Source organism: Salmo salar, chromosome 19, assembly GCF_965601325.2.
Source record: "Salmo salar chromosome 19, fSalSal1, whole genome shotgun sequence".
Lineage (NCBI taxonomy): Eukaryota > Metazoa > Chordata > Actinopteri > Salmoniformes > Salmonidae > Salmo > Salmo salar.
The window spans coordinates 56,985,995-56,999,089 of NC_138309.1; the positions used below are offsets into that span (position 1 = coordinate 56,985,995).

The following is a 13,095-nucleotide window of genomic DNA, read 5'->3' on the forward strand; positions in this document are numbered from 1 at the left end:
TTTTGTATCCAAATCCGGCTTTAAACTTCTCCACAACAGTATCTCGGACCTGCCTGGTGTGTTCCTTGTTCTTCATGATGCTCTCTGCGCTTTAAACGGACCTCTGAGACTATCATAGAGCAGGTGCATTTATACAGAGACTTGATTACACACAGGTGGATTCTATTTATCATCATTAGTCATTTTGGTCAACATTGGATCATTCAGAGATCCTCACTGAACTTCTGGAGAGAGTTTGCTGCACTGAAAGAAAAGGGGCTGAATAATTTTGCACGGCCAATTTTTCAGTTTTTTATTTGTTAAAAAAGTTTGAAATATCCAATAAATTTCGTTCCACTTCATAATTGTGTCCCACTTGTTGTTGATTCTTCACAAAAAATTACAGTTTTATATCTTTATGTTTGAAGCCTGAAATGTGGCAAAAGGTAGAAAAGTTCAAGGGGGCCGAATACTTTCGCAAGGCACTGTATAAGGAATTTGAAAATAATTTATACATTTGATACTTAAGTATATTTTAACATTTACATTTACTTAAAATCAAATACTTTTAGACGTCTACTCAAGTAATATTTGACTGGATGACTTTCACTTTTAGCGGAGTAATTTTCAATAAAAAAATTACAAACCACTGCTCTGAAGTTCCTCTAGGAACTATGATTACATCCTGTTACTGTAACGTTATTGACACAGTACAGTCGTGTTGTATGGTGCAGTGGAGTTGAGGTCCCACCTGATCACAGACCAGTTCCCACTTCTTCTCGTTGTCATACTGACACAGGATCTTCACCTTGTCTGGAGGCAGATTCATGGAGTTCTACGGAGAAAAAAAAACAAAGAGCGAGAGAGAGAGAGATGATTCATACGTCAGAAAAAAGTTGTACTATATATGGTGCCGATCAAAAGATGAACTTTGAGAAACAATGATGGCAAATTATGTTTTGTCGCAACAGGTTCCATCGGAGCAATTGTGATGAGTTGACTTGATGTGCTTCAAAACATCATGTGATGAGCCTATCTTATCACCTTCTCTTGTTGCGACTGAAAACTAGAAACACATTTCTGGGTGGCATTTAGCCTGCAGATATGCTGCAGATATACAGGTAACTGATTGCCAAAATAAAAGTTTCAGGCGCAGCTTCAGAATCTCCCATAAGTGTTCATTTGGGTTGAGATCTGGTGACTTCATTCTATAGCTAGAGGACTCCTGATATCTCCAGGGGTGATAAGTATCATTTTTGTCTTTATCTGTTGTCTACTACTGTGTTTTTAGTAGCTGGGGCCATCTACTGGGGCCAAGTGCTGCCTGTCTTCCCAGTAGCCTAGTTGATATATGAACTAATGACTGCTCATAACATAGAAATGATTGTTGACATATCAACCAGAATCAAGGGGCAGGGCATTTTGTAACTTGTTTTGTGGCTGTATTTGAGGGGGAGTGGTTTCTTCACCTCTGCTAGGCAATTAGTGTTAGTACTTCAGTCTCCCCTGGTTTCTCAGCAGCAGCTGTAAGCGGCGGTCGTGCCAGTGGCGGCCTCGTCGGCAAAACTAAGACTGTAGCCGAAACAAAGACGGTTCTGCCGAGTTGTTCTGTGGAGTTGTTCGAGGAAAGAAAGAGAGGAAGGCTCCACACCACTCTCTTATGTCTCTCGTTTCTCCTAACTAGAAATGTTCTCTTTACTCCCTCTCTCACCTGTCCATTTCCTCATTTGAATTCCATGCTGTTACTGTCACTTGTCCACTCAAGCTTTGCATTGTTGTCATCGATCGCGCATCAAGTGCCCTTGGAGAGTTCCTCAATGAGCTTAACACCTTGATGAACTCAGTTCCTGACGATGGCTCACCGCTTTTCATACTTGGCGACTTCAACCTCTCAACATTTGCCTTTCCCCTCCTTGCCTCTTTTGACCTCACCCTTTCCCAATCCCCTCCAACTCACAAGGCAGTCAATATGCTTGACCTCATCTTTACTAGAGGCTGTTTGCCTACTAATCTCACTGCAACCCCCCTTTCAGGTCTCTGATCACTACTTTGTTTCCTTTTCTGTCTCCCTTTCCTCCAACTCTAGCCACTCAGCCCCTACCCAAATGGTCATGTGCTGTCGCAGTCTTCACTTTCTCCCCTACTGCTCTCTCTTCTGCTATCCTATCATCTCTCCCTTCTGCTAAATCCTTCTCACTCGTCTCCTGATTCTGCCTCTTCGACCATACTCTGCTCTCTTTCCGTATTTTATGACTTGCACTGTCCCCTTTCCTCCCGGCCGGGTCCCCCTCCTCTCCTGTTCCATGGCGAGCTAACAGAACAGGGCTGCGGGGAGCTGAGCAAAAAAAGATTAAAATAAAACTTCCAGATGACCTATCATCCTTTCACTCCCTCATCTCTACCTTCTCTTCCTCTGTATCTGTTACTAAAGCAACGTTCTATCTCTCTAAATTTCAAGCTTCTGCCTCTAACCATAGGAAACTCTTTTCCACCTTCTCTTCCCTCCTTAATCCTTCACTCCTCCTACCTCTCTGTGGAGGACTTTGACTACGTTCACTCAGCAAATTGAGTTCACTGGTCCCACTCATACAGAACTCTCTCTAGATAAAATCATGTAACTAGTGAGGTCTAGTGAGGTCTGGCCGCTCGACAACCTGCCCATTCGACCCCATCCCCTCCTCCCTTCTCCAGACCATCATCAACTCCCTCCAGACCATCAACAACTTCCATCATCAACTCATCCCTGATCACTGGTTGCGTCCCCTCTGACTTCAAAATGGTCAGAGTTGCTCCCCTCCTCAAGAAACTAACACTCGACTCATCTGACGTCAGACTATAGACCTGTATCCCTTCTTTCTTTTAATTCCAAAACACTTAAGCATGCTGTCTCTGATCAACTCTCTCGTCATCTCTCTCAGAACGATCTTCTTGACACTAACCAGTCAGGCTTCAAGATGGGTAATTTAACCGAGACTGCTCTTCTTTGTGTCACGGAGGCACTCCACACGGCTAAGGCTGACTCTCTCTCCTCTGTTCTCATCCTCCTAGATTTATCTGCTGCCTTTAACACCATGAACCATCAGATCCTCCTCTCCACCCTCTCATGGCTGGGCGTCTCAGGCTCTGCACAGTCTTGGATTGCATGCTACCTGGCAGGCCGCTCCTACCAGGTGACGTGGAGAGGATCTGTGTCTGCACCATATACTCTCACTACTGGTGTCCCCCAGGGCTCTGTTCTAGGCCCTCTCCTCTTCTCTCTATACACCAAGTCACTTGGCTCTGCCATATCCTCACACGGTCTCCTATCATTGCCATGCGAATGACACTCAACAATTGTTCTCCTTCCCCTAGTGGCAACACGCATCTCTGCGTGCCTGGCAGATATCTCAATTTGGATGTCAGCTCACCACCTCAAGCTTAACAAGACAGAGCTGCTCTTCCTCCCAGGGAAGGCCTGCCAGCTCAAAGACATCTCCATCACGGTTGGCAACTCCAGGGTCGCCCTCCCAGAGTGCAAAGAATCTTGATGTAACCCTGGACAACACCCTGTCATTCTTTGCAAACATCAAAGCAGTGACTCGCTGCTGCAGGTTCATTCTCTACAACATCCATAGAGTACGACCTTACCTCACAGAGGAAGCGGCGCAGGTCCTAATCCAGGCATTTGTCATCTCCCGTCTGGACTACTGTACTCGATGTTGGCTGGGCTCCCCGCTTGTGCCATCAAACCCCTGCAACTTATCCAGAAGGCTGCAGCTCACCTGGTTTTCAGCCTTCCCAAGTTCTCACATGTCACCCTGCTCGTCTGCAAACTCCACAGGCTTCCAGTCGAAGCTCCCATCCACTACGCTACCCTATCTTCAGACTATGCTCAAACCTTACACCCCAACCCGAGCACTCCGTTCTGCCACCTCTGGTCTCTTGGCCCTCCCACCTCTAGAGGAGGGCCGCTCCTGCTCAGCCAAGTCAAAGCTCTTCTCTGTCCTGGCACCCCAGTGGTGGAATCAGCTAGGACAGCAGAGTCCCTGCCCACCTTCTGAAAGCACCTGAAGCCCTACCTCTTCCAAAAGTGTCTTAAATAATCCCCTTCCTGAACCAACACTTGCACTTGACCCCCCCCCGGTCTGACCTTGCTGATAATTACTTTATTGAGGAAAAGTGTATTTTGCAGCTCGCTGTGATTTTCCGATTTTCCATTTTTATTAAATAACAATGATTCAAATCAATGTGTTTAATGCAGGCCTGAATCACTTCATTGAATATATCTATTGATCCTGGGACGGCAGATAGATGGAAGTATAGTGCAGATGTTGAACAGAAAGGCCGAAATAGAGCGTTTCCCAAAATAGAACGCAACTGCTCAGCTACAGCGACCGACAAATTGGTCTGGTAGACATGGATCGATTTATTGTAAAAAAGAAACGTAAATCTATTGACAATGAAAATTAGGGGGAAGAGCTGGAGAACAACGTGACAGCTATGAACAAACAACCTCCGGAGAACCAGGAAGATGGCGGCGGGGAAATGCATCTAGCTAACTGAGCTAACGTGGCTAACGTGGCTCCAGTGGCTAAGAGAAGGATACGGTCGATTCAAGAAGAACACAAAGTTCCACGAGAAATGGACAGACAAGTATTTTTTTCTACTGCATAATGAGACTAGCTCACTTTGTCTTATTTGCCAGAAGGCAGTCAATTGTTTTAAATGAGCAAATTGTGAGCGACATTTTCAGCCACACCATGCCCACTTTGACAAAACATATCCACCACAAAGCAACCTCAGAAACAACAAAATAGCACAACTTATCAAAGGACAACAACAAATGACAGACAGATCTAGGACTGTTGCAGAGAAAACGAGGCAACATATGACATTGCTTGGATACTCGAGAGAAACAAGATGGCCTTCACAGACACAGAGATTGTCAAATAATGTTTTTGGCCTCAGCCGAAATATTGTAAGCTGATTTCACAAACAAGCTATTTCAAAGCCACTTTTTTGATTGTATTTTATTTCACGTTTATTTAAATAGGCATGTCAGTTAAAAACAAATTCTTATTTACAATGATGGCCTACCCTGGCCAAACCTGGATGACGCTGGGCCAATTGTGTATGTATATATATTTGTGATTTGCTATACATCAAATCAATTGCATGTGCTCTATTGCTCTGAATTTGCTCTCAATTGATAATTGATAATATTGGAAGAAAAAGTACAATTAAAGATCTGTGCAGCCCTCTGAATGATTGTCTCAACCCAAAGTGGCCCCCTTATAAAATTTTTTGAGTAACACTGTACTATACCTGTCACAGAAATCTTCGTCGTCAGACGATATAGCGAAATCATCATCGGAGAACGTGGACTAATACGCAGAGGAGTTAGTGCTCATCATGTTAATTTATTAAATGAATGTGAACACGGAGGAAAAACAAGAAAACTAATAAAGACTAGTGACAGTTTTACAGGCATAATAAACGCAGTGCAAAATATAACTACCCACAACATACCAAACAAACACACACCTACTTATAGGACTCCCAATCAGAGGCAACTAGAAACACCTGCCTCCAATTGAGAGTCCAGCACCCAGAACTACACATAGAAAAACAAACCTAGAACCTATACCAAAACTAACACACCCCACTACACCACACACAAAACCCCATAATACAAAACAAATATACCTCTGCCACGTCCTGACCAAATATAATACAAATAATACCTAAATATTGGTCAGGACGTGACAATACCTTTCATATGTGGTTGTCCCACCTAGGTATATTAAGATGAATGCACTAACTGTAAGTTACTCTGAATAAGAGCATCTACTAAATTATGTAAATGTCAAATGTGACTGAAACAGTCATGGCGTATGGTTTACATCATTTTCATGCTCATCAAAACATTCAGTGACCAATAGTTCCCTGTGGATTGGGGCATTGTCATCCTATGAGGACATAGACAAGGTTGCCAAAATAATGGCAAAAATAATGGCCTACACAGCATTTTTATACATGAGCCTAAGCATGATGGGATGTTTACTGCTTAACTAACTCAGGAACCACATCTGTGTGGAAGCACCTGCTTTCAATATACTTTGTATCCCTCATTTACTCAAGTGTTTCCATTATTTTGGCAGTTACCTGTATGCATTTGTGAACACTGCAAATCATAGACGGTATGAGTCACCTGAAACTCCTGACCATATGAATAGACAGGCACACAATGTCCCTTGAATGCACAGTGCAGCCGGTTGCTATGACAAGCTCGTCAATAACGCAGCAGCACCTGAATGATTTCATTAAGCATCACTCAGCGGGGACAACCCTGCCCCTATATAGTCTCCCCTGTCACGGCCCCTGTGACTCAGAGGTACATTTCACTACCGACAGGCGACCCTAACTGCCGAACTGTGTTCTGGTTTCACCTGGGAGCCTGGTGCTGTTGCCACAACATGGGAGAGTGTGTATTGCTAAACAGACTTGGTTATAAGTCTAACCGGATTTTTTAAGAGGGAGGTATGGAGAGACCGCGGAAGTGTGGAATAGTTAGAGAGCGTGTGCATCACTGATGAAAACCTCTTATCTCCAAACAGAAACTTATCAGGAAATTGAAAAAAATGTCATATTTTCCTATTAACGAACATTCATTTAAGAAACTTTAAAAGCTATTTTGAAAAAATGTTCTTGGTCCTAGAGCCATGACATTTTCAGAGTACATTGAGGGAAGTTACTTCAATAAAATTGGCAAAAATGGAGTTACGAGGTTTTCATCAGACAGTGACAATAGGTTACATCCTTCTGACGTCATAGTCAGTACTTTCACTCAAACACATGTTTTTTAAGCTGCTGGAGAATCAGGTAGCTACAGAGCTACAGAGACGGTCTGCATGTAAACATTATTACATTGTTCACCATGACGTATACTACATGAACAAGGCATATGGTTTACTGTATGTATTCACTAATGTAAAAGGATGAACATAGTGTATTTAAACGTAAAAACTGTTTACATTATAGGTGTTTATAAACAGATTGTAAGCCGACTGTTAAAATGAAGTCAGACGTGAAACAGTCCCCATTCACACTGATATCGAACCTCAAAAGCCATGACTTACTGTCTTGTTGCTTTACTGCCTACAGTACAAAACAGTGTCAACACAAAGCTTTACTTAGACAAGGTGAAAGACTTAACATAGTACCCATTCATAAAGGAATCATTGTTCATTGCGGTTACATAGGTGTTTAACTATGTCATTTGCATTATTAAACAGTACTTACTGTAAACTGGTTCTCCATCTCCAACACATTACCTCTACTCTTGCACAATCATCCTATTTCACGCTACCTAGACTAAGCCTTTACTTTGCAGTCACAATAGCAGGTGACCAGGAATACCACTACCACTACTTCTAGCCTGGTCCCAGATCAGTTTATGCTGTTAGTCACAATGACCATAGAGTGACCAAACAGATCTGGGACCATACTTTAGCCTTCTCTGAGCAGAGCCAACCGATTGTTGTTGGTGAGGTTGGCATCTACTTGAAGAAAGGAAGAACCTGCATTCACTGACATATTCATTATGTTTTAATGTATTTTTTCAACAGCAGAGGTCAGAACAAACAACGTTTTGGCGGCAGCCTTCGTCAGCGTGAGGTTGGCATCTGCCATGACAGGTCAAGTTATGTGCATGATAGTGAATTGCAGACGGTGGGTCTGTCAGCTGACAGGCCACAGTCTCTTGCGGACTCTTTCCAACTCCCAACTTTACCTCTGGTGACAGTGAGAGTTATGAATGAAAGGCAAGGCAGATGGGATCCTTCACCAAGACACACGCACGCCTCCGCTTAGACTCCACGTTCATTAACACACCCACACTATCATATATTATTGTTGGGCCTCTGGCTTCAGCTGCCCGCCCCAACCAAAACACCTCCCTACACACGCACACACGCATGCGCACATCCTGGACTACTAATTATAGCCCAACACAGCCCTGCCACCCAGGCAAACTGGGCTAGCCGACAAGAGACTCACATATCTATCGCTTTACCTCACCAACGCACTCCTCCTCCTCGTTCTCCTCTTCCTCCTCCCGCTCTTCTCCTCCTCCTCCTGTTGTCTCTGTACGTTTCTGTAACTCTGTACAAACGTCGGCCCACACCACTAGAGACATTTTGTAGGTCACTCACAGTTAACTTTTTGGTAGCCTCCAAAGCAATACATGTTTCTCTCAGAATTGCTACTTGTTTCCTTTAGATACAAGAACTTCCTGGACAAGCCCAGACAATGGTCATGAAAGCCTGTGGTCTCAGTGGCACAACTCACATGAGAAGTCAGACATGAGCTAATGCTGAAAGCTATTGGCCTTTTGGTTTTGATTAATACATTTTTTAAATTGTTTCTAGGTAGCTACTTGGTGTCCTGAAGCGGGCCCAAGTTTTGTAACCACTATCTACACATCAGCTCAGTCAGTTAAAAGTAATTTGTGTCACACACAGGGGGATGGGGGGAATGGATGCACAATTAATAGCGAACAACATCCTAAATCAATGGTACTGCCAGCGCACTGATAAATCAGGCTTGATAAATTATGTTGGATCAATAAACTGGGATTAGAGTTGCCTGGTGGTTGGTCCTGTACAGGAGCATGCAGAGGAATAACCTACTAGAGTTTTACTGTAGTTTATCTGTACAGTAGGGGCATTATGATATCAAAGTCACATGTTCTTTTTTTCTCATTGACATCATAAAGCTGAATTTACATATGAGAGATGTGCATCTGTGTATGTGGTCAAAATCTGGAAAATATAAGTAATTATCTGCAAAAAATAAATATATATATATATATATATATATATATATATATATATATATATATGCATACATGTGCTTAGTACAGTACCGTAGACCAATATGTTACCGTTACAATGATTGGGCCACCTGTCACTTTAAGAGTTCTATCTTTAAAGACAGTAGTGATGGGACAAACTGCACTAATCTCTAATTAGATTCTATCGATTAGACCTCCACCCTACTCTCCTCCCTCACATACAGTACACACTCCTACACAGGGACAAAAACATGCACAGCCATGCCCCATAAAGTACCCCTGCCATTGAAACACCCTCTTGTTTCACTGGTGTGATTGCATATAGTATCAAATTGCTCTCATTGTCATAACCAAGTAAATGGGGCACTCAAACATTAGGCTACACTTCCAATTGTATCATTCCCTTTAAATAGACTTATCAGCTCTAGATCTGTAACTCTCTAAGGTCACTGTCTGTCTCGGCTATCAGGAGGCCTCAAGAAGTGTGGTCCAGGCTGCCATGTCAAGTAGCCTGGGAGCATGTCGCGTCCTTCTGTTTAATTATTGTAAGCTGCTATGTTTAACAGAGGCCCACTCAGGAGGATCAGTCTGGGCAGTTAGCTCTTATCTGTCTCTGGTCTACATATGTCAGTTTGGCAGTTGGGGAAAGGGGAACAGTCAGTGTGTGAGAGGTGAAATTCCCCCAAAGGGATATACAGTGGTGTAAAGTACTTAAGTAAAAATACTTTAAAGTACTACTTAAGTACTTTATTGGGGTATCTGTACTTTAATTTACTATTTTTGACTACTTTTACTTTTACTTCCCTACATTCCTAAAGAAATGTATGCACTTTTTACATTTTCCCTGTCACCCAAAAGTACTCGTTACATTTTGAATGCTTAGCAGGACAGAAAATGGTCGAATTCGCACACTTATCAAGAGAACATCCCTGGTTATCCCTACTGCCTCTGATCTGGTGGACTCACTAAACACAAATGCTTTGTTTTTAAATTATGTCTGAGTGTTTGATTGTGATCCTGGCTATCCGTAAAAAAATACAAAATAAATACAAAATAAATACAAAATAAATACAAAATATATATATATATATATATATATATATATATATACAGTTGAAGTCGGAAGTTTACATACACTTAGGTTGGAGTCATTAAAACTTGTTTTTCAACCACTCCACAAATTTCTTGTTAACAAAGTATAGTTTTGGCAAGTCAGTTAGGACATCTACTTTGTGCATGACACAAGTCATTTTTCCAACAATTGTTTACAGACAGATTATTTCACTTATAATTCACTGTATTACAATTCCAGTGGGTCAGAAGTTCACGTACACTGAGTTGACTGTGCCTTTAAACAGAATGGAAAAATCCAGAAAATGATGTCATGGCTTTAGAAGCTTCTGATAGGCTAATTGACATCATTTGAGTCAATTGGAGGTGAATCTGTGGATGTATTTCAAGGCCTACCTTCAAACTCAGTGCCTCTTTGCTTGACATCATGGGAAAATGAAAAGAAATCAGCCAAGACCTCTGAAAAAAAATTGGACACCTCCACAAGTCTGGTTCAACCTTGGGAGCAGTTTCCAAATGCCTGAAGGTACCACGTTCATCTGTACAAACAATAGTACGCAAGTATAAACACCATTGGACCACGCAGCCGTCATACCGCTCAGGAAGGAGACGAGTTCTGTCTCCTAGAGATGAACGTATTTGGTGTGAAAAGTGAAAATCAATCCCAGAACAACAGCAAAGGACCTTGTGAAGATGCTGGAGGAAACAGGTACAAAAGTATCTATATCCACAGTAAAACGAGTCCTATATTGACAAAACCTGAAAGGCCACTCAGCAAGGAAGAAGCCACTGCTCCAAAACCGCCATAAAAAAAACTGACTACGGTTTGCAACTGCACATGGGGACAAAGATCGTACTTTATGGAGAAATGTCATCTGGTCTGATGAAACAAAAATAGAACTGTTTGGCCATAATGACCATTGTTATGTTTGGCGGAAAAAGGGGGAGGCTTGCAAGCCGAAGAACATCATCCCAACCGTGAAGCACGGTGTCACGTCCTGACCAGTAATAGGGGTTATTTGTTATTGTAGTTTGGTCAGGACGTGGCAGAGGGTATTTGTTTTATGTGGTTCGGGGTGGTGGTTTGTTTAGTAGGGTATTTGATTTATGTATTCCGGGGGATTTTGGGCACTGTTCTATGTTAGTGAATTTCTATGTTCTGTCTAGTCTTTTGTATTTCTATGTTTTGTTAATTGGGGTTGGACTCTCAATTGGAGGCAGGTGTTTTCTAGTTGCCTCTGATTGAGAGTCCTATATATAGGTATGTGTTTGTTGAGTGCTGGGTGGGAGATTGTTCTGTGTATAGCCTTGTGCCTTACCAACCTGTGAATAGTCGTTGTGTTTTCTTTGTGTACGTGTTAATTTTGGTTCTCCTTCTTGTCCGATTATAATAAAGAAGATGAGTGCACATTTCCCCGCTGCATTTTGGTCTAAATCCGACGACAACCGTTATAGAATCTCCCACCACAAAAAGACCAAGCAGCGGAGTAAGGAGCAAAGGGATTTTGAAATGGACTGGCGGGAGAAATGGACATGGGAGCAAATTCTGGACGGGGCTGGACCTTGGCACCAGGCTGGGGAATACCGTCGCACAGTCCAATTGCGAGTTATTCCAGCACTTCACAGATGCCGTGCTAGAGTGGGCATCCAGCCTGGTAGGAGGATGCCTGCGCAGCGCGTCTGGTCACCGGTGCGCCTCCTAGGACCAGGCTACCCTACGCCCGCTCTACGCACGGCAACCATCAGGCCCCTGCACAGCCCAGTTCGCCCTGTACCAGCACCCCGCTCGTACAGGGCTACTAGTTCCATCCAGCCAGGACGGGTTGTGCAGGAGGTGCGATCAAGACCACCTGTGCGCCTCCATGGCCCAGTATTTCCAGTTCCTGCCTCTCGTGCTGACCCAGAAGTGCAAACCCCTAGTCTGGCACGTCCAGTACCAGCACCACGCATCAAGCTTCCAGAGAGTCAGCCTAGTCCTACTCAGCCTGTTCCCGCTCCTCGCACTAGCCATGAGGTGCGTGTTCCCAAACTGGCACTTCCAGTACCAGCACCACGCATCAGGCTTCCAGTGCGTAATACCAGTTCCACTCGGCCGGTTCCTGCTTCCCGCACTAGCCCTGAGGTGCGTGTCCCCAGGCTGGTACCTCCACTACCAGTCCCACGCATCAGGCTTCCAGTGCGTCAGCCCAGCCTCGAGTGTCCGGAAACAGTGCCCTGTCCAGAGTGTCCGGAAACAGTGCCCCGTCCAGAGTATCTGACAACAGTACCCCGTCATGAGTATCCGGTAAGAGTGTTAAGTCTGGAACCGAGTGAGACGGCCTACAGTTCGGAACCAAGGGAGACGGCCCACTGTGCAGAACCGAGTGAGACACCCACAGTTCGGAGAGGGGTGAATTCCAAAGTTGTGGCAAAATGGCTTAAGGACAACAAAGTCAAGGTATTGGAGGGGCCATCACAAAGCCCTGAACTCAATCCCATAGAAAATTTGTGGGCAGAACTGAAAAAGCGTGTGCGAGCAAGGAGGCCTACAAACCTTACTCAGTTACACCAGCTCTGTCAGGAGGAATGGGCCAAAATTCACCAAACTTATTGTGGGAAGCTTGTGGAAGGCTACCCGAAATGTTTGACCCAAGTTAAACAATTTAAAGGCAACACTACCAAATACTAATTGAGTGTATGTAAACTTTTGACCCACTGGGAATGTGATGAAAGAAATAAAAGTTGAAATAAATAATTCTCTCTACTATTATTCTGACATTTCACATCCTTAAAATAAAGTGGTGATCCTAACTGACCTAAGACAGGGAATTTTTACTAGGATTAAATGTCAGGAATTGTGAAAAACTGAGTTTAAATGTATTTGTAACGGGCGTCGTAAGGATTGGACCAAGGTGCAGCGGGAACGTGTATACTCATCTTCTTTATTTATATCAAAAGAAGGAAAAACAAACAAATCACGTATACAAAACAACGAGCGACACTAAACAGTCCTGTCAGGTGCACAGACACAAAACAGGAGACAACTACCCACAAATCCCATAGAAAAAACACCCCTCTTAAATAAGACCTTCAATTAGAAGCAACTAGGAGCAGCTGCTTCCAATTGAAGGTCAACCACATTAACTAAACATAGAAATAGAAAGACTAGAACTAACATAGAAATAAACTAACAAGAACATAGTCCACCAAACCCCGAAACACTCTAAACAAAC

At 43.3% G+C, this 13,095-nt stretch overlaps 1 protein-coding gene across 5 annotated transcripts in view; it reads right to left on the reverse strand.

The window, feature by feature from the left end:
• Window positions 1-13,095, reverse strand: part of LOC106579340 (formin-like protein 1) — a 50,892-nt gene that overhangs the window by 21,090 nt on the left and 16,707 nt on the right. For 4 of the 5 annotated variants that reach the window (XM_014159175.3, XM_014159177.3, XM_014159179.3 and 1 more), the window contains exon 2: window positions 731-814. In XM_014159175.3, the coding sequence (XP_014014650.3) occupies window positions 731-814 (84 nt within the window). Of the gene's footprint in view, window positions 1-730; window positions 816-13,095 lie in introns of those variants that run through there. The other variant, XM_014159180.3, reaches the window with a different exon arrangement.